At 40.7% G+C, this 27,343-nt stretch overlaps 1 protein-coding gene across 1 annotated transcript in view; it reads right to left on the bottom strand.

The window, feature by feature from the left end:
• MYLK4 (myosin light chain kinase family member 4) overlaps positions 1–27,343 on the bottom strand; it is a 105,334-nt gene that overhangs the window by 55,922 nt on the left and 22,069 nt on the right. Inside the window, 4 exon segments of the mRNA XM_044295493.1 lie at positions 6,517–6,634; positions 6,637–6,874; positions 9,601–10,207; positions 14,645–14,741. Of these exon segments, the coding sequence (XP_044151428.1) occupies positions 6,517–6,634; positions 6,637–6,874; positions 9,601–10,207; positions 14,645–14,741 (1,060 nt within the window).

Below are 27,343 nucleotides of genomic sequence, written 5' to 3'. Positions count from 1 at the left end.
AAAAAAACTCACCTCATCCACTTGATCACACAGCCGGTATCTTCTTTTCATTAGGACCTGCAAAAGGACCTGCGGTGACGTCACCACCATGTGGTGAGCGTCGTGACGTCACAACCATGTGGTGAGCGTCGTGACGTCACCGCAGGTTCTTCTGAATGAAGATAGAAGAACCTTATATCTTCATTCAGCAGGACCTGCGGTGACATCACCGCACTCACCACGTGGTGCGCGATCAAGTGGATGAGGTGAGTTTTTTTATTTTTAACCCCTTAAAAGACATTTTATTTATAATAAAATCACCCGAACACCGAACCCGAACTTCAGTGAATAAGTCCGGGTTCGGGTCAGGGTACCCGAACTCGCAAAGTTCGGTATGAACCCGAAATTTGCAGTTTGGGTTCGCTCAACTCTAGCCACGAATACATTTGGATCAAATCAAATCTTTTTGGAAAATTTGGCGAACCGACCTAATCGAATTTTTATTTTTAAAGTTCGCTAATCTCTAGTAATTATAACGCAATAAATTAACTTTATGATCATATTCTAATTTATTGAGATACACTAGTATATATTGGAGGATTTGTCACTGATGTGCCCACATTTCAGTGAGAGGGGTTGCACAGAGCAAGAAATTACTTGTATCTACTATATCTTGTGCAAATATAAATTTAAATTATAGATAACATGTCATGCCTTGCCATAAAAACCTACGACTAGAAAATATAACACATTGTGTAAAAAATCAACCTAGATAATACACCTAGATCTTGGATGCAATTTACTCACTAAACCACCTGGAACTGTGCACCAGAATCAAAGAAGGTCAAGAGATTTAATACCTTACTGCCACTGTTGTTATAAGGCTGGATAATTCATGTGGTTTGAGAGGTGGGTTATTGGGTGTTTGTTCAAGGCCTCTATTTCCTAGGGGCCCACTGAAAGCTAGACCACAGGATCAACCTGAATTTATCATTGACTACTTCACTGCCCCAGACTACCAGGAGATCCATCATGTTTAATTTCTACCTCCTATCTTTTTTATTTTATTAATCTTCTTTTAGGGTTACTCTAAAGCTGTTTGATATTTTAGACAATTTTCTGAGCTATTACCTTACTATTTTATTTATAGTAAATATTTGATTTTATTAAAGGCTATTTTTAATAAAATGGCTAACAGACTTTGTTTGCAATATTACTTTATATTTTACAATGTTCTCCTATCATACTATATTCTTGTTCGTAAGAATATCATACTTGTATAATCCATTAAACCTCACTATAGCATGTCAGTGGTTTTGTTATTTCCTATTTTTGCTATTCTAATATGACCAACTCTTGTGTTACATTTTACCCCACTGTACACTATATAAAAAAATGAATAAAAAAATATGTTTCTCTTTATCATGTCAATACCCACCGGATAACTATCTGGTGATCTACCAGCTACGTTTGGTCATTTTGCTCATGGGGTCTGGGGTCAGATCACTGCATAAGTAGAATTTCACAAATCATCCTGTATGATATTATCTGACCATTTATGGCAAGCTTTTGATTTAATTAAATTTTCCAACTCCCTGTTGGATTTCCACTAAAGCATATTCCATTTCAAAGACATGACAAAGAGGCTGACATCATTTCATAAACTTCCAAGAATTCTACATACACAGAAGACTAATTCCTAGTTCACATTTTGGTAAGCCACTTTCTAAGCAAAAATGGAAAGTACCTGTTTTAGTGTTCATCTCCTCGCAGCCCTTTTACTGTACATGAAAAATAAAGCAACGTTGCAATAATTCCTAACCTCATGATATCAATCACCATACATTAACGATGCTGCTGCTCTTTACCAATCCACCTGAAACTGTGAGCCTTGACATTCATTAGGTCAGTCCCTCATATGCAAACTTAAAGACACCAATAAGCTACATTTAGGTGGCAGTATCCCATCCTTACCTATTGGGTTGCTGTGCAGTTGCACATATAGTACGGTATGTCTGCCCCTGACAGCAGATGTCAGCTGATAGCTCTAATGCCAACAGTGTAAGGGCTCATTCACACATTAATAAATGACCCGCTACATTTGTAAAGATAGGATTTTTTTATACATGTTTACCAGGAAGTGCAGTAGCTTTGATGGGCAGATATAATTTTTCAACTTAATTTCTTTTATAGGAAAAACTAATTTGTACATTGTCTTGTGGCTCATTGATTAGAAGAACTAAGACTGGGTTCAAATCCCGTTTTTTCCCATCCGTTTAACATATACAAAAAACGTATACGTTAAACGGATGCCTCAGACTGAAGCTATACAGTGTCATTTGTTCACCATAGAGTTCCACTGTAAAAATAAAAAAATATAATAATAATTTAAATTTAGCCCTGCAAGGAATTGTTATAGAGAGTTATAACAGTAGAGTCTGTAAAGATTGTGGATAGAGAGCTGAGAAACCTGAGACCAGAGTTAAAGGGGTTGTTTCTTCTGAGACTTTGATGGAATATTGCTAGGATATTTAGTCAAAGTCAGATAGGTGTGGGTCCCACCTCTAAGACCCACACCTATCTCTAAAACGGGCCCCGAAAGAGATGCTCGATGGAGATGCTCGGTAACACTGGTGGTGGCGGTGGTGTTGCTGTCACATCCTCTCTTTGCGGGGTGCCAGGTGGCCCTGTCGCTCCAGAGGAGGTGGAAGAGGCCGAGACCACAGAAGAAGAGGAGCCTTAGATTTTTTTGTGGTTTTTCAAGTGTCTACTTAACTGCAGCTCTGCTTTTGTACCCTGCTCCCTTTTCTGCTGTGCAGCTAGCGCTGCATGACCCCAACCTCTTCCTCTGAACTGCACATGTCATTGGCATGACCTGGTTGCCATGTGGGGTCTAGGACCTCATCATCCTCCACATTATCTTCCACCCACTCCTCACACCTGCCCTTCTTGCTGGTCTGCACACTGCAGAAAGCCGCAGCAGTTGACACCTGTGTTTCGTCATCATCATTAGAGACGTGCTGCGATGGTCCTCCCACGTCCTCATCCTCAAACATAAGTGGTTGAGCATCAGTGCACTCAATCTCTGTCACTTCTGGGGCTAGGTGCATGACCCATGGGAACCCCACCAGCAGAGTCATTAAAAAGCATAAGTGACTGCAGCATGACTTGGGGCTCAAACTGCTTGGCTGATGTATAAACACTAAAAAGTCTCCAATACGTTGCCTGTCAGTTGTGCGCTGCAGGTCCTATAGTGAAGTGGGTAAAATTCACACAGCAAGTCTTTATAGGTATCGAACCGAGCTGCTCAAAATTCTCTGGAGGTGCTCCACTTTAGTTCGGAGCTATATGCAACATCAGATATAGGGACACATCGATATCCACAAAAGACACCCTTTAATCCTTGAGCAACTCTGTAGATTAGCAAAGGGATTGCACAAATAGTGAAGCACCGTCAGCCAAGGACAGTAATAAAAGGTTTATTATACTCACAAACATAGATGAGTTTAAAACATGTCATAAAAGTTGTATGTCCTCTTGGTAACGCCCGATCCGGGTTTCGCTTGATGCTTCGTCAGGGGGCAAACATGCTCTCTCATTCTGGGTGGTCTTTTTTTATACCCACTAAAATCCCACCCCCTGACTTCATTTTCCACCAACAACCATAAAAATCCACATAATTAAAACAATGTGTACATTCTGCTGACATTAATTTATATGTATACGGGATTCCAATATGTACACTGTTTACTAAGTATATATCTCCCTGCTTGATGAGAAACGCAATGATATTGCAGAAGGTTTGAAAATGAAGTTGAGGGATGCGATCTGCACGGTCGAGTTTATGGCAATACCTAAAGGGAGGGTGTAATCAGTTATAATAGTACCTCTATATCGTTACTTAATATATATGGGGGCTGCAAGATGGAGCGATAAATGGAAGATGCCACGTCGAGAGTGAGTTAAGACCTATTTAGAGAGATGCTCATCCACACAACATATATTAAGTATAAAGGCAAACAGCCTTTTAACGATTGTAACTTTCCATTGGATGGGGGAGAACATGTGACGGTGACGTAATAGCTGATTGGTGAATGAGTTGTGCAGTTTTTAGGAAGGGATAGGAATGGAGGGAAGTAGAGATATAATATTGCGAGTCAGATTGGGCTGCAATTAGCGAATTGATAAAGCACCAATGTATGTGTTATTTTAGTGAAATCATGATGTATGTAGTTCGAGAACCCATTGTTTTAATTCTGTGAATTTTTATGGTTGTTGGTGGGTAATGAAGTCAGGGGGGTGGGGATTTTAGTGGATACAAAAAAGACCGCCCAGAATGAGAGAGCGTGTTCACCCCTGACGAAGCGTCATGCGAAACCCGGGTGGGGCATGAACAAGAGGACATACAACTTTTTTATGACATGTTTTAAACTCATCTATGTTTGTGAGTATAATAAACCTTTTATTACTGTCCTTGGCTGACGATTGTGCGAGCCCTTTGCAAATCCACAGAGTTGCTCAAGGATTAAAGGGCGTCTTGTGTTGATATCGATGTGTCCCTATATCTGATGGTGCTTGGCTGATGTGCAAGGAGGTGAGGTGAAAGACAGATGCCCGTGGACTGCTGGTGCCAACTCTGCGTTTTCAGCAGGGAACCGGATGGAAGACAATGTAAAGGAACTGGATGCACTTTCAGCCATCCAATCTACTACCGCCTCTACTTGTTCTGGCCTCACCATTTGTAGAGAGTTATTCAGTCCTCCAAAATAACGCAGAACGTTCTGTCGCCTGTGTGCAACAGAGGAAAGTGTTTAATTTGGGAGCGTAGCTGACACAGATCGACAAAGTCTTTCCCTGCAGCAGGAGCTCCGCCACCAACACCAGCAGCACCACGACCACAGCCACGTCCCTTATTTAATGCTCTCCTCATTTTTTTTACGGTCACCCACAAAATTGGCTAACAGATGAACAATTGTATTTCTGTGTCACGGGTGCAGATGAGGCGTTTTGCATTGCAAAAAATGGCTATAGGTCACCAACGAAATTAACAAACAGATTAACTATTGTATTTCCGTGTCACAGTTGCAAATAAGGTGTTTTGCACCCCAAAAAATGGCTATAGGTCACCGACTGAATTAACAGACAAATTAACTATTGTATTTCTGTGTCACTGGTGCAAATGAGGTGTATGTGAACCCAAAAAATGGCTACAGGTCACCAACAGAATAAACAGACAGATTAACTAATGTATTTCCCTGTCACAGATGTAAAGAAAGTGTATCTCCCCCCCCCCCAAAAAATGGCTTTATGTCACCAATACAATTAACAGACTGATTAACTATCCTATTACAGTAAGATGGATCCAAAAGGCAGATTTGGGAACCCCAAAAAATGGCTTTATGTCACCAACACAATTAACAGACTGATTAACTATCCTATTACAGTAAGATGGATCCAAAGGCGGATTTGGGAACCCCAAAAAATGGCTTTATGTCACCGACACAATTAACAGAATGATTAACACAGCCATGCCAATACTAGGCATGACTGTGATGACTTCCCAGTGCCCACAGTTTAAAAGCTTGTCGATTGGCAGCGTGCAGCCTTTCAACAAGCTTTATTTAAAATCTGAACACCGAACACAGACTTTCATGCCAGTGTCCGTGTTCAGGTTCGGATGCCTAGGCACCGTAACGTTCAGTACAAACCCGAACATTCTGATCCGCGTTTGCTCATCTCTACTCAACACTAGTTGTAATCCTGCACAAGACAACAACAGTGTTACAGTACCTACAGTCCTTGTGAAAGCAGAAATACTATGATACACAGAGCTATATCACTGTATAAAGGTATGCTGGAATTTTATATTGTATAAAGATTCTACTTCAGTCACATTAGGTAAGAGACACATAACCTCAAACTACGAGTATGGTAGAGCAAAGTCATTTCTTTATATGTAACAAAAAGAGGTTTCAACATGGGCAGGTACTATGTAAGACTGACCAACCTGCTTGAGATGTATACATCACAAATTACCTATACATATTAAAGGGATTGTCCAGGCTGTTGGGGGGGGGAGGGATCTAGGTCCACCAGGAGTCCCAAACAATCCTGGACAAGTAGTCATTTTTACTGAATGCTAATTACCAGATATGTCCATTCCATAAGCCCCTTATTATCAGCATGTATCAGTGTGATCCAAAGTTTAGTTGTAGTTTATTAAAGCAGTAGCTGTCTTGTACATGCTAGAACCACCCATGTAGCAGGGCTGTCTTTTACAGAGATTCTGCGAACAGCATATTTAATTTAACGACTGTACTTGATCATTTTCTGTGAATTAGTTTTGGCCAATCATTTGCAGTTATGTGTGTGAATTGTGAAACCCTGCTATATGGGCACTAGCAGGCAGCTGACAAACCAATGCAAGCTGCGCATGAGCAACCGCTGCAAGTCTAACAATCAGCAGGCCTACATTGCAATGAATTGAGGAATATTAAGGCGTCATACACATGTTCTGGACTGAACATGGTTTCTTACCAAGAATTAACAATCCCTCTTCTTCCTTTTTGAAAGATTCCTTATTTTTTTCAGTGCTGTCACTTATTTGCTCCTCTTGTTTCAAATTGTCTGTTGTTTCTTCACTGTCCTCTAGTGGTATGCTCTCTGCTGTGGCTTTTGCTTCTTTTCTGCTTTCTTGTTATCTTCTTTCAAGTGATCATCGTCCGTTACCCGTTTCTTAGTATTACACATTTGTTCATTGTGGCAGCTTTCATCATTTTGTTTGGATTCTTGTAATGTTTCCTCAATATCATCTTCTTTTTCTTCTTCCTCCTCCAATTCTTCTTTTACTTCTTCCTCAGTAACAAGTAGTTGTATTTCCTCTTTACTCCTCACTCTGAAATATATCAATTAATTACAGTTTGTCATTTAGCATTATAGTTTGTTATTTAGATTGTATATTTACAGTCAAATTTTTGCATGAAAGTGGTATATTCCCAGTATAGTTATGTATGGAATTGGCAGAGTTAAAATGGTTTTCGAAGACTTAATAACTAATGATCTATCCTCAGGATAGGTTATCAGTATCTGATTGGTGGGCGTCCTACCCCCATTCAAGTAAATGGGGCTGGGCGAGATACCAAGCACAGCCGCTATACAATGTACTACTCTGTGCTTGGTAAGCTGCGAGAAGGCTGAAGCACTCACAGGAGCGCTGGTGCCTTCTCAAACAGCTGATCGGCAGGTGTCCTGGATATTGGACTTCCACTGATTAGATACTGATGACCTATCCTAAGGATAGGTCATCAGTTTCAAAATCTTGGAAAACACCTTTAAAGGGCACCTGTTAGTAGATTTTTACCTATGAAACTAGTTGACTTGTTTCATGTGCCTTTGGTAGCTGAAGGCTCTGCTCTCTCTGCAGCTGGCATATCCTCTACACTTTGACTTTAGGAGAAATCAGGGCTAGGCGTGATGATGTTCATGCTGCCTGGCCCTGTCAATCAAAGTGCAGAGGTTATGGCAATTGGAGAGAGAGCTGAGCATCTAGGTGTAGGGGTAACAACTCCATTTCTTCTAAAAGCTCAGTTGCATATTTTAAAACATACTTTTTCTCTGCACTGCATGCAACTATGAGTATAGGACCAATGCAGATGCCTTCAGCTGCCATGTGCACATTCAACAGGTCAGCCAGTCTCAGAGTTACAAATCTGTTGACAGATGCCCTTTAACCAACTGTGACACAGCGCCTACAGGAGGTTTGGGTGTGAATCCGGAGTGCGTCCCATCTCAGTCTATTGTGGTGGGTTAGCAGAGGAAGAGGAGGAGGCAGCTCCATGTGCTTCGAGCCTCACAGGACTGGACTGAAGATCCTAAAAATCACCTTCTGAGGACTATTTACTGAGTCAAAGGCCTCAACATTTCTATAGAACTCAGGAAAGAGCGAAAAATAAAGCAAAACGCCAGGAAGGTCTAGAATCTGCATGGTCCAGCATTGGAGTCAGCCAGTAAGGTATTTGCCGATCAAAGCTGCTAGACATTACTACTGTGAGAGGGACATTGTTAAGACACCCTTCACACTTGGGTATGACCTGGCCAGTCATATTTGGAAGTGTAATATTGCCAGCCATAGATTCTATGCAGAGACTATTGGAAGATAAAGAGGAACTAGTACTATAATTCCCTTCCTTAGGCCTCTTTCACATGACCATTGTTTTTTCCGTTTGCGGGACGTTTTTTGCGCTCTGTATGCAGAACCATTAATTTTAATGGTTCCGCAAAAAAAGCGGAATGTACTCCGTATGCATTCCGTTTCCGTATTTTCATTTTTCCGTTCCGTTGAAAGACAGAACATGTTCTATTATTGCCCTCAAATCATGTTCCGTGGCTCCATTCAAGTCAATGGGTCCGCAAAAAAAATGGAACACATACGGAATGTACTCCATATGTCTTCCATATCCGTTCCGTTTTTGCGGAACCATCCTTTGAAAATGTTATGCCCAGCCCAATTTTTTCTATGTAATTACTGTATACTGTATATGCCATACGGAAAAACGGAACGGAAAAATGGAACGGAAATGGAAACACAACGGAAACAAAAAAACGGAACAACGGATCAGTGAAAAACAGACTGCAAAATACTGAAAAAGCCATGCGGTCATGTGAAAGAGGCCTTACTCACATCCATACACACTGTAAATAGTTTGAACTGTGTTTAGATACCATTGGATGTACTACAACTCCCATTCTACACTTACGTAAAGACAAATGTTTGTTGTCTACGTCTGGCCTGGTAACTGTCTCCTGCACCATACACGGGCAACTGCACCTGCGCCAGACCTACAATATTAAAGGCACCCCGACTACCATCAGGCAAGCACCCTTACATCAGGGTGTGCTCTGAGGGAAGAAAGGGTGCGCCCACTGGGGGATTCACCTGTTTGCCATTCTGAGCTGCATGTGGTCCTTGTTACTAAGAGAGATGATCATATCTACTAATGAAAATATACTGTAATATGAAGTTCTTGTAAAAACAATTTGGAAAATGCAGCTCCAATGTGGATATATCATTTAAAGGGCATCTGTTAGCAGATTTGTACCTATGAAACTGGCTGACCTTGTCGCATCTGCGCTTGGCAGCTGAAGGCATCTGTGTTGGTCCCATGTTCATATGTGCCCGCATTGCTGAGACAAATTATGTTTTAATATATACAAATGAACCTCTAGAAGCAACAGAGGAATTACTGTTACACCTAGAGGCTTATCTCTCTCTGCCCTCTGCACTGAGATTAACAGGGCCAGATGTGATGACCTTTTCACTGCCTGGCCCTGTCAATCAAAGTGCAGAGAGAGCAGCAGTTGAAGAGAGAGGAGAACTTTTAGGAGTAATAGCAACACCCCCATTGCTCCTAGAGGCTCATTTGCATATATTAAAGCATCCTATTTCTCAGCAACGTGGGCACCTATGAACATGGGACCAACACAGATGCCTTCAGTTACCAAGCGCACATGCAACAGGTCAGCCAGTTTCATAGGTACAAATCTGAAGATGCCCTTCACAATAAACTGAAACAAATTGCACTCAAGCTAAATAATAGTTATGGGGATACAGTTGTTCCTTACCTTTCTTTTGCAGTTGTTTCCTGTTCAGTGTCTTTAAACACTAGGCATGGAGAAAGGCGATCAGATGTGTCAGAATCACTGATGGTTAGGAGTAGATCTTCTGATGCTAGTGACTCTGAGGAGTCGTGCACAGTTTTAAGTTCTTTATCCAATGTACTATTATGGACATTGTCATCCTCTTTCTGTTGAGAAATAATTTCATGTTCCACTTTGTGCTCATCATATCTTTTTTCTATTTGTGCATTTGTTTCATCATCAGATACTACAATGACAAGATTGCCTTCTTCTTTGTTCTCATCAGTACTGTCGAGTATTTCATCTTCAGCCTCTGCTGTGCTACAGACCTCTGGCAATGCTTGAACAGGTTTATCACTCACACACATGGGTAGCTCATCTTCTTTAACACAATAAATAACAGGAGAGCCACCTTGAGCAATAGCACCAGCATTTGTGTTTGGAATATCTATTGATATAAAGTTCTCTTCTTCCTTTATTTCAGGAGACCGTTTCTCAACGAGTATAACAGATGCCTTTTCAGCATTTTCTCTATTGAGTTTTTGGACCTTTTCTTTATAGCTGCAGGACTGCGTGTTTTGGACAGATCGCTCTAAAAGCAATGATAGGACAGCAAGCGTATAATAGCAGGTTTGATTAGTATGCATCTAAATAGAATTGGTCAGCTTTCCTGAGAAATCTGTTAAAGTATATATCTGGGCAGCACAATAGCTCAGTGGTTAGTACTGGTACTTTGCCGTCCTGGATTCAAATCTGACCAAGGATGACACCTGCATGGAGTTTGTATGTTCTTCCCTCATTTGTGAGTGTTCCCTCCCACACTCCAATGACATTGATAGGGAATTTAGATTGGGAGCCCCACTGGGGACAGCAAGTGATGATAATGTCTGTAACGTGCTATGTACACTGTATGTTGGCAGTATTAGAACAGTGCACTGTGCCATCCATCTGTTATTCCTCCTGTACATATATGAATATATTAAAAGGGTTTTCTGGCTTATGATAGCCCATCCTAAGGGTTCCGACTCCCAGGCCTCACACCGATCAGCTGTAACAAGTGGCTGCAGCACTTTGTGAGTGCTTAGGCCTCTTCTTACCGCATGTGACACCACATTTAAATGGATGGGGCTGAGCTGTGATAAAAAGCACAGCAGCTATCAAATGGACGGCGCTGTGCTTGATAAGCTGCAAGGAGGCCATGGCACTCACTAGAGCTCCGGTGAGCGCCAGGAGTTGGATTTCCCCCCATATTATATTGATGACCTTTCCTGAGGATAGAGTGTTCTTTCCCTCCCCGGCTGAGGTTGCACTGCTGGGCTCTCTACATTACAGGTTTATGTGTAATATACTTTACAATTTCCTAGATTTGCTTCATGCTGTCATTCTTTGCTATATGCATTTTTTGTGCAGACCTACTAGTATTGATTTGTGTGCCGGGGGATAGGGAGTAGGGGGCTGCGTATTATGGCAACCCCTAGTGTGTCTTATTGGTTTTATGGTGTTTGTTATATGTGGTATGTATTTATGATGTTTAATAAAGGTATAATCATATATATATATATATATATATATATATTGGATTTTGGAGTGCTCACCTCTATTGCCTACCATTTGCTCTTTTGGTGTTTCTGGATTATTAACAAGTATGGCAGTGTAGCACCCAGTTGTTGTTTTTATCATTGGGGGCTGTGAACCCACTTGTCGTCTTCATCTTTCTTGAGGATAGGTCATCAATATGTAAATCCTGGAGAACCACTTTAAAGGTGGTGGGGGGGGGGAGAGATCTGGGAGTACAATATTGATGACCTATCTCCAATATGCTGGAGTGCTATGGCCTCTTCAGACAGCTAATTGATGACCTATCATTAGGATATCTATCAATATTTTAACCTCTGAATAAACCTTTTAAAGGGAGTCTGTCACCTAATCTGAGCGTTTTAGACCGCTCAGATCAGGTTATAAACTCTTTGGCCCTAATTACAATAGTACCTTTTTTTCTGTGTCCCTCATCAAGATCATGAAAAAGACACTTTTTAAACTTATGCAAATGAGCTTGACAAGTGCCCAGGGGCGGCGTTACTGCCGTAAGTGCCCAGGTCCCTCGGCCCAGAAAAACACAACTCTTTTTGGCCCTCTGGCCTGCCCTTGTTTCCTATTATTACCTCCTCCTCTGCCTTCCAGATCTCGCCCGTGCACCGCTTGGCGGTTGGCCTGCAGATGCACGCTTCTCTGTCCATTATGGGCAGAGGAACAGCTACTCATATTGCGCATGCATCGGCCAACTAAAGGCAGCTGTGCTGAGATTCACCGTCCTCTGGTGCCGCTTGTGACTTCCACCGGCTGGAGGCGGAGGAGGAGGTAATAATAGCAAACAAGGGCGGGCCAGAGGGCTGAAAGAGGTGTGTTTTTCTGGGCACATCGGCGAGGAGCCTGGGCACTTGCGGCAGTGATGCTGTCCCTGGCCACTTGCCAAAGCTCATTTGCATAAGTTTAAAAAGTATCTTTTTCATGATCTCGAGGGTCAAAGAATCTATAACCTGATCTTAGTGGTCTAAAATGCTCAGATTAGGTGACAGACTCCCTTTAACAACTTGGTGTTACCATTCCTTCTGTAAACGGTCTGACAACACCAACTGGACAGTGTCAGACTGTACAGGAAAAAAATATGCATTGTCAATTTTTTCATACATTTCTAAGAAGAATAATGTTTCAGAATAGTTATTTTATTCATTTTCTAAATGTATATTGTGACACAGTGAGGGGAATGGTCTAGGAAAACAGGTATTTTCCTCCCAGCATCTGCTGCTGGGGTGATTTGCAGCCAGGTGGGGTCAAATACCGGATTGGATTTTAATTGCCGGTCTGGGTTTTTGGCAGCACCTAGCTGTCCTTAAATAGGCAGCTGGGCTCAGCAGCAGGATCTCTGTGTTGGGATCTGAGGCTTGGTGCCAGGTTGGAGGGCTGAGACCCATGGACCGAGGAAACAGGCCCCCTAAAGCCTGCCGTGGACTGCTGGAGGCAGAACTGACATCAAAGTGACTTGTCTTATATGAACTTTCCAATTTGTGTGAAGTAACACCAAGATTTACTTTCCATTGTGTGCGAAGTAAACACCAAGACTGCAAAGTAACGCATTGTTTTGTGCATTTGCCTCAAGTGTGAATAAACACTAAAGTTTTGTGTTAAAAACTTGTCTTTTGCCTCTGTACTGCGTCCGCTTACCCTATCTACCAGAGCGAAACTCCACAATATATACTAAAACAGATATCAGAAGAGCTGACAGGTCCTCTTTAAAGCATTTGCATTAGCAAACACCAAAAACAACATTTAAAGCATCACCAAGCTTAAAAAGCCAATGCAGCACTTAGAGATGAAAGCTATTTTCAGAATTAATCAAGATTAAATAACTGGTAAATCAGAAAATACAGTAACACTGACATCTACTGGGCTCTGATTACATCATTTGAGTATACGTCCTCTGCTTTAACCTTTTACGGCTATAATAAAAAAAAACTTTTATATTAATAAAAAAAAGTTAAATAAAAACAGCAGATGGATATATTTCATTTTCAACTGTACTACAGTATGTAACTGTAAAATAAAATGCAAATTATAAACAGAAACTAAAATAAAATAATAGTAGACGTTAACTAATAATAGCATATTACAATGCTGCACTGGAACATTGCTCAGTACTGTTTTTTTTCTATACATGCCTTTTTATTTACAGGACTTGAGAAGGAAGGAAATGTAACATTCTTGTTAGCAGCAAATATAACATTCTTCTTCAAGTTAGCACCATCTTGAAATGAATGCACGTGGAATAATACTGAATTACTATTAAAATAATGAATAAAAAGGAAACCAAACTCATGTGGATTTGGCCTCATGCACACGACCATATTTTCCGTTAGCGCCCGATATGCATTTTTTGCGGATTGCTTGTGGACCTATTCATTTCTATGGGATGTCATTCGTGTGCTGTTCGCATCTCTGCGACCATTGCGCAAATTATAGAACATGTCCAATTCTTGTCTGTTTCTACAAAGAAGTTTCGGCATGCACATGGCTAAGGCCTCTTTCACACTTGCGTTGTCCGGATCCGGCGTGTACTCCACTTGCCGGAATTACACGCCGGATCCGGAAAAACGCAAGTGTACTGAAAGCATTTGAAGACGGATCCGTCTTCAAAATGCTTTCAGTGTTACTATGGCACCCAGGACGCTATTAAAGTCCTGGTTGCCATAGTAGTAGTGGGGAGCGGGGGAGCGGCATACTTACAGTCCGTGCGGCTCCCGGGGCGCTCCAGAATGACGTCAGAGCGCCCCATGCGCATGGATCATGTGATCCATGCGATCACGTCATCCATGCGCCTGGGGCGCCCTGACGTCACTCTGGAGCGCCCCGGGAGCCGCACGGATGGTAAGTATGCTGCTCCCCGCTCCCCACTACAGTTTACCATGGCTGCCAGGACTTTAGCGTCCCGGCAGCCATGGTAACCATTGAGAAAAAGCTAAACGTCGCATCCGGCAATGCGCCGAAACGACGTTTAGCTTAAGGCCGGATCCGGATCAATGCCTTTCAATGGGCATTCATTCCGGATCCGGCCTTGCGGCAAGTGTTCCGGATTTTTGGCCGGAGCAAAAAGCGCAGCATGCTGCGCTATTTGCTGCGGCCAAAAAACGTTCCGTTCCGGAATGGAAGACATCCTGATGCATCCTGAAGGACGGACTGTCCATTCAGAATGCATTAGGATAATCCTGATCAGTATTCTTCCGGCATAGAGCCCCGACGACGGAACTCTATGCCGGAAGACTATAACGCAGGTGTGAAAGGGCCCTAATATACATAATTTGCAGATCTGCGGTTTACAGACTGCAAAATACTCATGGTTGTGTGCATGTAGCCTTAATATTCCCATCTGTAGGTTATTGGTTGGTTACACAGCTTTTGTAGATACAGTAGATGGTGACAAGGTGACCTGGGTTTTCACACCTTACTTATACCTGTGATTTACATTGGAACATACCTGCATCGGGTGGCTTTTTTTTCTTCAAGGACTTTGTTCCCTTCAAACTCAAGGAAGCATTTTTCTTCTTTTCACTTGTGACTTGATCATTGATGATCTATGGATATAAAGAAACATTTACATTTTTCTTGAGAACAATCATAATTTAAGCAACAAATTGTACACAGATCAAACATATTTATTACTAAATGTTTATAGCAGGGCTACTCACGCACATACCTGGGTCTGCTGTCGGATGAAAGTCCATGCTGAGGGACAACACCAGTGGCGCATAGTGGCAATTGCTTTTTTTTTTTTTTTTTTTTTTACAATAAACCATGCCTCTAATCCCATCCAATCTCCTTTATATCCCCCACACAGTATTAATACTGCCTTAGTGCCAAAACATAGTAAGAATTTCCATTTTCGTGATGCCCCTAGTGCCTATCCATGGTCTATAGGAACATATATTCAATTGGCATTCAAATTATATATATTCAAGCATTCAACTGGGACAAATGAAGGCTGAACCTTTTATTGTTATACGTATTTTGTGAATTATTTAAGTAACACAATCTTTTCTTTAACTTTGAATTGTAGAATAGGTGCCTATGACTCCGGGTTTATTGAGTCCGAGTTACATGTATGTCCTTTGTGCACAACCCGTAAGTTACAGAAAGCAGTGCTCGGCTCTTTCTGTAACAGATTGAACCCAGGACTGATGATTGGGGTCATGTGACCCTTATCTAACCAATAAGTGTGAGTTCCAGAAATAGGAACTTGGGGGGTCATTTATTAAGACCAGCATTTTAGATGCCGGTCTTAATAAACCCCTATAGCTGGTAGTGGATCCGCCAAAGTTATTTAGAGGCGCAGGCCTCTACATAACTATGGCACAGCCAACGCCAGTCTAAATTTAAGCCACCTTCCTTTAGACCATTTTCCTGAAAACAGCCCCACTCACACCCCCTTTCCCACCCACACCCTCTTTTTTACACTGGGTAAAAATATAAACGCAACACTTTCGGTTTTGCTCCCATTTTGCATGAGCATGTGGGCAGTCTAAGGCACACCTGTGCAATATTCCTGCTGTCTAATCGGCACCTTGATATGCCACACCTGTGAGGTGGGATGGATTATCTCGGCAAAGGAGAAGTGCTCACTAACACAGATTTAGACAGATTTGTGAACAATATTTGAGAGTAATGGGTCTTTTGTGTATGCAGAAAATGTTTCAGATCTCTGAGTTCAGCTCATGCAAAATGGGAGCAAAACCGAAAGTGTTGCGTTTATATTTTTGCTTAATGTAGATCTCAGAGTGAGCGGGGAAAAGGCACAGATTGCGGCGCAACTAACCATCTGCGCCTAAAATACACCTAATATGAGCGTATTTCAGGATGATAATTTACCCCCTTCGTCCATCACACGTTTATGGTATAAAGAAAGATGGGAATATCCCTTTAACATTTTAATATACATACAGCACTACACATAATCATATTGGAGCAGATGTACAGTATACACAAATAGCCAAATACAGTATGTGCTCACTGTATACACTGCTGCACAGTGCAATTGCCCAACTTCAGCTATTTCATTATAGTACGTAGGTTTATGACAAATTATTCATTATAAAAATCAAAATGAAAACTCTATGAAAACCTAACTGGGTAATGTGACCTTCCTAAAAACTCCCACCTTGTTTGCTCTCAGAAAGAAAGACAGATGTGGGAGTCAGACATGAACTATGGCTATAAAAAGAACCAAGGGTTACAAGTGACATGGAGCTGGACTATCTGCAGTGTCTCGTTACCAAGTCACCCTCATGCATATGTTCTCTGGGCTTCATTTATCAGGTTCAGGCTGCAGTAGACAGTGTGCTGTCTATTAAAAGAGCCTGAAGATGACAACAATGTCTTTCCTTCTATCTATCTATCTACATTTATGTTCTACAGAGTACATTTGAACAATACTAAATGATGTGTTAAATTGGTTGTCTGCTCCCTCTACTTGTCAGACAGGTCCTTTGATGATAAGTAATTTGTGAGGAAACCTCAGTTTCCCGGCAGCATCACCACGTGTAGGATTAAGCATTACACATTTCCCATTCAGATGAATGAGCCGTCTGTGTAATGCGGGACAGGACAGAGACGCTCTTTAGAATTAGTGATGAGCGGCAGGGGCTATATTCGAATTTGTGATATTTAATGAATATTTGGGCAAATATTCGTCATATATTCACGAATTCGAGATTATTTTCTTGATTGCGAAAATCGGCAATGTAATATTCGCGTAATGCATGCGAAATACAGGCGTGGGTCACTTTTGCTACATTTTCCAAGTTGCTGGAAGTTTCCTGAGACTGAAGAAAATGGTTGGCACTGGAACCTATCAGCGACACTATATCACATCTAACCTACACTGACTAACTCCCACTAACTATCTGTATTATATATATAAGCTAACTAACTATTTAATGTAATTAGATAAGGAATAGGATCCAGATGAAAGCACAGAGCACAGCAATGTCACTGCTCCCTCAGAACTGCAAAAAAAAACTGTAGAAAATGGCTGCTGGGGAGGTTCTTATATAGTAAGGGGTAGGCAACTTTCCTATTGGTTGCTAGGGATGTTACTAAGCTCAGACAAAGACATTGCAGCCTTCTCATTGGCCCACAAGCAAGAAGGGAGGGGACTGATGAAAAAAAAATCTAGAATATTCGAAATTCCAAAGTGCCGATATTTGTGATTCGAATATTCGCATCCAACACTATTTATAATTACTATCCAACCTGGTCTAGAAGTGAGGTCTCAGAATAGAGCAGCCTCCTCTATCTATAAGGGGTTGTCTTACTTCAGCAAATCGCATTTATCATGTAGATAAAGTTTATATAAGGCACTTATTAATGTATTGTGATTATCTATATTGCCTCCTTTTCTGGCTTGATTTATTTTTCCATCACATTATATAAAGCCTGCTTCCTGGGGTTACAGCCACCCTGTAATCCAGCTGCTGTGGATATGCTTGCACACTATAGGAAAAAGGCGCCCATGAGTTTTCCTATAGTGTGGCACTGCATCTGGAATGCAGGGTGGTCATCAGGGGCATAGCTAAAAGCTCATGGGCCCAGCTTGGGCCCCCGTCCCTCAGTGCTTGTTGGCAAGAGGCAGGGGAGCACATAGCCTTCCTGCTGCCTGAGGCAAACATTGAAAGGGCACCCCCTCATACCAAATTCTTAACCTAACCCCTTCCCTCCAGCCAGAGGTGTAAATTGACCAGTATGCACTTTCTATAATGCCAGCGTCTTATGTAGCACAAGGGTCTTTGGGCCCTCTCAGGCTCCTGGGCCTGGTAGCGACTGCTACCTCTGTACCCCCTATAGCTACGCCCCTGGTGGTCATAACTCCTGGAAACAAACAGTGTATAATGCAATGAAGTGAATCAAACCAGCAAAGGAGACAATATGGACAATCACAAAACATTAGTACATGCCTTGTATAAACTTTCTGTACATGATAAATGCCATTTGCTGACGTGAGACAACCCCTTTAACTCAGAACGTTTCTTTATATTGCTTTTTAAAAATGAAGTAACAAAGTTGTTGTGATTACAGTATCCCAACTACACCGATGAGCAAAAGGATAAAAATGTTTTGAACGTTTGACTTTCAGGCTTCATATCTCACTATACACTACAGCTTTGAACGTGAGACTACCATCATTTTATAGGCAATCATCTTGGCTATCTCATACATAAATTGGACTTGCAACTATTTCTTCTTGTTCACTACAAATTACAACCTGTTCTCACATTCCCTAATAGTTTAGTGTGTTATTAGGTTGATTCCCAAGCGAAAGGTCACTGGTTTGAATCCAGGAGCAGCCATGATGAAGCTTTCACCCCAAAAAAGAGAAATGGCACCATCCAGCTCATCGATAGCGGTAATTCGACCAAGAAAATTTCCAAACTGCATCATGTGAGAGCCATGATAGTTGGAAGAATATGAAATTAAATCGGTTCCAAAGCCAAGAGGTGGACATCCAGGCAAAATATCGGAGTCAACGAGTTGGCTCATCAAAAGGTCTATCAATTCTGGTGCGACAAACTCGGCAGTGGAGGTGGCTCATATGCTTTGTAATAGTGAGATCACAGATGTCCATGCAAGCACAGTGCAACAAACATTACACAAGTCTGGAATGGTGGCCTGAAAAAGGTAAAGAAGCCTCGACTTAAATATCGTCATAAGAAGTGTCAGCTTGAGTTTTCAAAAAAGTACGAACAGTGTATAGTAGAAGATTGGAAATGGGTGATTAGGAGTGATATGACAAAAGTCAATAGACTGGTCTCTGATGGCTGCAAATGGGTCTTCAATAAGACAAGTTACTTTGTACACTAGAGTACTATGGGTATGGAAAGGACAACATCGTGTTCCAGCAGGACAACAACCTGAAGCATACGTTAAGATTGGTGAAGAAATGGTTCGATAACAATAAAGTAGAGGTGCTGGATTGGCCCCCACAGTACCCAGACCTCAATCCAATCGAACACTTGTGTGTAAAATTGAAGAAAAAGCTGTATTCGTACCCAAGTGGGTCAACCAGTACGCACCAATATTAGGAATGTGTAGAAGACACCAGGGAACAGATTTCGGTGGAGACATGCTTTAATCTGATCAAGAGCATGCCCAGAAAGATAAAATTGGATTTACGAAAAAATTTGGATTTTAGGAGCAAAACAGTAACAATGTCGAAATTTTAAAACATTGTTACCCTTTTGCTCGTCAGTGTAATTACATCCGACATGCTGGAAGTTTTGATATAATCAGTGTTGGAATACAAACATGGTTCTACATAGAACCGAGGGGGAGAAATATATCTCCTTACGTCTGTTTTGTGGCATAAAAAAGTGACAAACTGCTAGTTTCTAAAAAGGGGTGTGGTGGGGGCAGGGCATGAGTGTGGCCATCAGGCCCATCATATTTCATCATCATTTATGCCAATTTCCAGTAGGTATGAGCCTTCTCTCGTCATAAGGCTACATGCACACGAACGTGGTTTGGTTCCGCATGGTTTGGTTCCGGGTGTGGACCCATTCACTTCAATGGGGCCACAAAAGATGCGGACAGCACTCTGTGTGCTGTGCGCATCTGTTGCTCTGTTCCGTAGCCCCGCAAAAAAAAAAATAGAACATGTCCTATTCTTGTCCGTTTTGCAGACAAGGATAGGCATTTTTACAATGGATCTGCCAAAAAAATTGGATGCCATAAGGACGTTATCCTTTTTTTTGCGGATCCGCAATTTGCGGACCTCAAAACACATACGGTCATGTGCATGTAGGCTAAAACGCATCCTCTTGCGAAGTAGGGGATATCAAGATCAGCATAACACATGCTGATCTTAATAAATCTCCCCCAGAATTCCATAAAATATGTTAAAGTGCACTTTAAATTTTAGATAACCTTTCATAATTAACAGGAAAAGCAAAGATAAGACCCTTTGCAGTATGACTGACAGAAAAGTGCTCCTTTCTCCACTTATCAGACTCCTCTCCTCCTCTTGCCTCCTATTACTGATCACTAACTTTCAATGCACTGATAAATCTGTATGAAGGCCGAGAGTGGTAGGAGGCAGAGATATTATCAGTGAATTGAGAGTGAGTCTGACGACTCACAGCTTCCGCCAAAAACACTTCACTTAAAAATAACAGTTTCAGTAGTGTGAAAATATATGTAAAGAAATGGCAGACAAGGAGCATCATCGTCTTACTGTGAAAGAACACAAGCATTCAAACAGCAAGTTGATTTTATTTCACATAACTTTGTATTAAAGGGGGTTTCCAGAGCTCACGCTTATGCTTAGCCACAGACTTGTATGACCGAAACATCCCACTGTATTAAGAGTGAGTCTAATCATTTGTGAACATAAATAATCGATTTTACCTGGTACTTCTATGAAATTCCCATTAATAAAAAAATTACTAAATTTAAAGAATATTCTGGCAATTTCCAATATCAATTAACACATTATATTCTGTAATGCCCCTTTTTCTTGCACTCCATTGCGGTCATCTGACATTTTATGCCGTGTGGGTTGCCTATCCTAATGACATCACATCAACTTCTGGGACATGGCAAGGCTTTTAAGGTTCTGCCCTGTTGACACAACATGATAATGATCTTGCCTCTTAGGGTGGTGTTCTGCTTGTTTTCCTGGAACCTACTCTGTAAACGTGATGTTGACAATGACACTGTATCTTTGGGTGGGGTTCTTCCAGGGGGCTTTGAGCAGGCTTGGATCTGTGATGTTCAAGCTATGTGGGGAAGGAAAGGTAGAGAGCTGATGCTACAGGCACTGCCTATGAGTCTTGTGCTGGGTTGAAAATACTGGATGTGGGTCACAGATTGCAATTATGCTGGAGGAGTCAGAATACACTCAGAACTTCATCACCTGACTTATAAAATCAAGTAGATTGAATGCTTGTGTTATTTATTTATTTAGTGTAAGCATAAAACCCCTTTAAGCAGACTTTATTGGATTGCCATTTCATGATTATTGTCCTCCAAAGGCCACCTTACTTCAAAAATCAGGACGGCATGTGTCATTTTTCTGTATAAATGATCTGACAGTGAAAACGTATCCTAAGGATAGCTCATTGGTAGATAAGTCATGGAAAATCCCTCTATGTGTCATAAGGAAAACGTAGGACTTATGTAGGACGTGTTAGAAATAGATGTCTTCATGTGTGAGTTTATGATGTCGGAAGTATACAGTAACATTAATAAAACACTGCTCCATATGATTAGTAAACCTTGAAGGCGTCATTAAAGGAGGTTCAAGACACCTGCTTCTTCTAGTCAGTGACTGGAAATGACAACATATTTCACACTTTATTGGTGACATTAATACACAGTAACAGAATTCATGGAAGCTTACAGACTATCTTTTCTCAAATGAATTAATCCTCAGCATAAATACTGAAGCACTCAGATATTGCTCTGTAGTTCTTAGATACTGCACCACTCTAAGCATGGAAACACTGCCTGTGGTATCAAAATACAACACAACACAACAAGAGTATCTAGAAAATGTATTCCATGGTTCCACCGATCACCCAAAGCAATTAAAATGAAAATATTCTAAACATTAAAGGGGTTTTCAGGAGTCAGGACTAATCCTTTAAAAATGAGAAAAAAATTGTAGTTTGGGCAATCTGAATATATTAACAATTAAACAGATAAATGCCAACCCTTTAATTCTCTCTAGCAACCAATCACTGAGTTCACCTTCCCCCAAATATTCTGCTTTGTAGACACGTCTGACATGTCTGATAACAACTCTATTAGACAACACACATTAAATAAGAAAATGTAAAAGATTCAGGACACAGGGCATCCATTGAACAAAAATGTGACCCAGAGTCTGAAAATGCTAAATGTTGCTTATATAGTCCTCTTGAAAAGGACATGTGGCCAGCACTTCAGGTGGAGAAGCCTGTGAATCATTGGCCCTAGTTCAGTCAATATCGCTACAGAGAGGTATGAGAGAAATGTGCTGAGTCCCTATGCTCTCCTGCCCATAAATGTATAAGATACAATTTATAAATACTTAAAAAGCACCAGTCATCAGGATCAATAAAACCAGGTATACTGCCTAGTAAGGGTTGATTCTGTTGATCGACATGACACCTGTCTTGTAAAAATTGGTTGTGGTGTTCTCGAGAAAAAAATAAGTTTATTCTTTAGGCAATGAGGGCTTCAGTGGACCAAGGGGGTGACACGCATTGGAAAGCTGAGGAGCTTTGGTACACCGGCTAGGTTTGCTTGTTGGTGCCAGTTTTCACAAAACAGGTATCGTTTTAATCAGCAGGATCACGTAGTATGCCTGGTTTATAGGGTTGATCCTGTCGATATGTTCCCTCTAAATATATAACATATGCAAATAATACATGTGAGCATTGCATTTACACTTTTAATAATGAAAAAAACAAAGGCAACGATAGCCAAGTGGACTTGGGACTAATGAAGTTAACTTATGGGGAGAATGAAAGTCCACTGACCATTGTTCACTGACACATGGCTGCCAAAGCCTCCAGTTTTTGTCTAAGGGAGCAACACTGGAAAATAATGCTTGTTCATTAGTAGTGTTTTTGATATTATTTCTGATAAAATATTTAGCAATTACTCATTTATGTTTGTTACTATAGCCTATGCCTATAGTGCAGCAGATAAAATGCATTTGGAAAGTTTTCTGATGATCAAGTTTCCCCCATCGATCTGTGCTCAAAACCCCATAATGAGCAAAGGAAAACAGAATTTTAGAAATCTCAGCAAATGTATTGAAAAGGAAAAGATAACATTTATATTTTCCATAAATATAGTATTCAGATCCTTTTCTATGAAACTTGAAATTTAGCTTTGGGGGCCTCCCATTTCTCTTCATCTTTGAGATGTTTCTACACCTTTATTGGAGTCCACCTGTGGTAAATTCAGTTGATTGGACATGATTTGGTAAAACACACTCCTGTCTATATAAAGTCTCACAGCTGACAAGGTTTCACAATGCATATCAGAGCAAATACCAAGCCATGGGGAGGGAAGAACTGACTGTAGAACTCAGAGACAGGATTGTGTGGAGATGCAGATCTGGAGAAGGGTAAAAAAATTCTGCTGCACTGAAAGTTCCCAAGAGCACAGTGGCATCCCTGATTCTTAAATGGAAGAAGTTTGGAACAATCAGGACTCTTTCTAGAGATACCCACCCCACCAAACTATGCAATTTGGGGGAAAAGACCTTGGTAAAAGAGGTGACCAAGAACTCAATGGTCACTGGCTGAGCTTCAAAGATTCTTTGTGCAAATAGGAGAAACATCCAGAAGGTCAACCATCACCATAGCATTCCACCAATCTGGTCTTTATGGCTTTGAGTGTCTAAAAAGAGGCCTCTCCTCAGTAAAAGACACATGAGAGCCTGCCTAGAGTTTGCAAAAAGAAGCACCACAATGAGTCTCGGACTGTGAGAACCAAGATTCTCTGGTCTGATGAAACCAAGATGAAACTTTTTGGCTTCAATTCTAAGTGACATGTTTGGATGAAACCAGGCAACATACAATCCCATCCCTACAGTGAAGCAGCATCATGCTGTGGGCATGTTTTTCAACAGCAAAGACAAGGAGACTGGTCAAAGTTGAATGGGGCAAAGTATAGAGACACTCTTAATGAAAACCTGATCCAGAGTGCTCTAGTCCTCAGACTGGGCCAAAGCTCTACCTTCCAAAAAAAACAATGACCTAAGCCCACAGCCAAGACAACACGGGGTGGTTTAGAGACAATTCTGTGAATGTTCTTGAGTGGCCCGGCCAAAGCTCTCCCATAAACCTAATCGAATATCTCTGGAGAGATCTAAAAATGGCTGTCCACCGACAGTCCTCATACAACCTGACAGAGCTTGAGAGGATCTGCAGAAAAGAAAAGAATGCCAGAGAATCCCCAAATTCAGATATGCAAACCTTGTGACATCATACCCAAGAAGACTGGAGGGTCTGAATATGCACAACAATGCAATACATTAGCAAAGATTTTGAATATTCTGATTTCACTTTCTTATTATGGGGTATTTAGTCTAGAATGATGGAGTTTTTTTTTTTGTTTTTTTTTTGTAGAAGGTCACAACATAACAAAATGTGAAAAAAGTGAATGGGTCTAAAAAATTCCTAATTCACTGTAAGCTTATTCAATATTTCACATTGAACAGCTTCACACAGTAACAGGTCTTTTGCATCGCCCACATATAATATGTAAATCACTGTCAAAGATTCACATGAATCCACGCAATGTAATACATTCCCTCCAACTGTAATTTTAATTAATATCAGAAATTCTATTTCCAATAACATCTTGGCAGTACAGCTGCAGTTCAGCTCATCTGGAATAATCCTAAGTTCCATTAGGATTCATGTAAATCCAGTGGGAACAATAGTTGTCTGTTCTTTTTAACATCTGACCAGAGGAATAGTATTGAATTATTCTCTAGTCTGGTTCCTACTTTGTGAGAGGTGATGAGTGCAACAGCACACTTTTCCAGAGGACAAAGTATGCCTGAATAGACGTCAGTTTACTAAGTAGCCTATCATGTTCCCTCATGATGTGTTTGGGGAATGTGCTGCCTACACACTCATCAATCTTCAGAGTGCCTTAGATAGTTTCACACTGTTCTAAAGGATTATATTTTAAAGTGTTATGTAACCGCATTCAGGAAGACTGCAAAATAACAATTTAGGGGAAGAACTGGAACGAGCTACAAAACCACACTAAGTGCAAGCAGTACATATGGCTTGAAAAAATTTTAAAAAAAATTCAGAGACAATGGTTAAAAAGCAATAGTACAGTCACTTCCATGCCGCAAATTACTATATTTGAAATGACTGGCTGTCATAGTTTCAAATCATACTAACCTACATCAAGGGTGGGTTCAAACATAGAGTTTGTAGGAAATACAATGTAATTTTTAGGTGTTTTTTCCTGGTGTTTTTTTATACAAACAACTTTGCAGCTAGATATGTACTTGTTGTAAGTCAGTAGAGAGCAATGTGCACAACTTTTGTGTGGCATCTTTTGTTATATTAGCGTTTTTTAATAGGTTGGGTGATTTTTGCAAATATGGCATGCTCTAAATGTCATATTTTCATGCATTTTCCAATAGACTTTCTGTAAGAAAAATATGAAAAAAATGCCTTTCAAAAATACAAGAACAAACAAAGCCACCAAAAACTTGCAAAATTCATGACATTATTTTTTACAAGCTCAGAAAAAGCATTTAAAAAAAATTTGTATAAAGGAATCCTACACCTAATGAGCTGAGAACCAAAGTGGTCAGAAGGTGTGCCCCATTAAATTAAAAAAGCACCCTCCTGACTGCAATTCTTCCATTCAAGTGCTGATGCCGCATTCTCAGTCGGATCGGAAGTGGCTTGTTCCCTTGACTACAGTGATGTACCATTCGAGCACACGTGATCACTGAGGCCCATTATTGGCCGCATTGATCACCGGATCAAGTTGCTTCCAGGCCAGCAGTGAGCAGCAATGCTGGGATCGCAGGACTGTGGACAGGTGAGTGTTTTTGTTTTAATGGGGCACAACTTCTAATCATTGGGGTTGTTGGCTTCTAGGTCTATAGTAACTCTATAGTAACTTTCTAACTTCCTTTCCAATATGTATCTTCACAACCAGGGAATATATACCGCATGCTGTCTAAGCATGAATATACTGTATTTTGAAATGGTAAAAGCATATAGCACCATTACAGCGATATGGCTGCTACAACGTAAGCCCAGTTCAAGTGGAAGGAGAGCAATGCTTAGAAATGAAGAAAACCCCTACAATGAAAAGCAAAACCCAATAAGTTTGTTTCTGCACCATTGCTGCTTGTCCTAGCCGACAAAATGCAGGGACATAGTATACACAATATACTGAAGTGTTTCAAATGAATGTTATTTTGTAATTGTCATGGGTTAATCTAATAATATTTCAGCTGTCAGGAAGGAACTACTGTGTATTGAATGTTGTAGCTGCTTGAAAGAAAACCAGTACAGTCTGTGAAAGCATAATCCCAGGTACTGAGCCACATTTACGGTCACAAATGAGATCCCATTTCCAAGGTTACACTTGCCTCTAATAATGTGCGTCAGCTTCCTCTCATATATTCCACTTATGTCGCTATCACATCTCTCTCAAACCCTAGGTAAATTAGAGCATATTGCATCCAAGTCATAGTAGAATTAGCCATCTGTTTAATAAGATCTTCCTATCAAAGCAATATCAAGACTTAGAAGTTGTATATCAAGGCCCACATTTTCTATTGTGGCCTGAATTCTGGTGTAAATTGTGGCAAAATGTATTTTTGTTGAAATTGGGTGCTGTACCTCATTGTAGACATATTTATGAAGCAAGTAATCCACGGTTCCTCATCCACTGTGTGAGAAATCTGGAGGATTTGTAGACTGCCCTATCTAAGTTTACACTGTCTAACTATTAGACAGGATTAGTAAACCTGCCCTAAAGTATTTCCTGATATTCTTTCATTAATGATTGGGATGTTTGAATCCTGGATGCCCTGAGCAAAATTTTACATTTTGGAACACTTTTTTCTAAGGGCAGTGTCGGACTGTGGTATATGGAGCCCAACTGTGGAATTGATTCTAAGGGCCTATCATAGTATTAACATTTTTAATAATAATTTCCCTACTTCGGGTGCAGGATATCCATGCAGGAAGAACCATAATTGATGATTGTGGGGATCACATACAGTATATGAGACCAGATCCGAGCAATATGATATCACCAAAACCAGATACTGTAACCAATAGATCAAGGTATTGTTGGAGATGCTGTGGGGGGCCGAATCACCAGCAGATGAATGGTATTTATTTTCTTTTTTTTTTTAAAGATGGAGATGGTCATTTATCAAACCAGATACGTCTAGTTTTTGGTGTAAAAATGTCACAGTTCAGGGTTTGTTGAGGCATTCTCGAGACATTATGGAGACATGCCACTTCTCAATGTCGTCTATGTTTAAGGTAGAGAAGTGAGATTAGACTGTCTGTGATACTTGAATGTTGCAGAAAAGCAGCAAAATCATTGCATCCTAAGCCAGGCACACCTCTGGTGTATTTCTCTTAGAACTAAGTCATTAGAGATGAGTGAATTTAAACAAATTTTTTAAATT

Source organism: Bufo gargarizans, chromosome 5 (assembly GCF_014858855.1).
Source record: "Bufo gargarizans isolate SCDJY-AF-19 chromosome 5, ASM1485885v1, whole genome shotgun sequence".
Classification (NCBI taxonomy): Eukaryota; Metazoa; Chordata; class Amphibia; order Anura; family Bufonidae; genus Bufo; species Bufo gargarizans.
The sequence above is the reverse complement of the archived record's forward strand: the minus strand, read 5'-3'. Positions and strand labels throughout refer to the sequence as shown.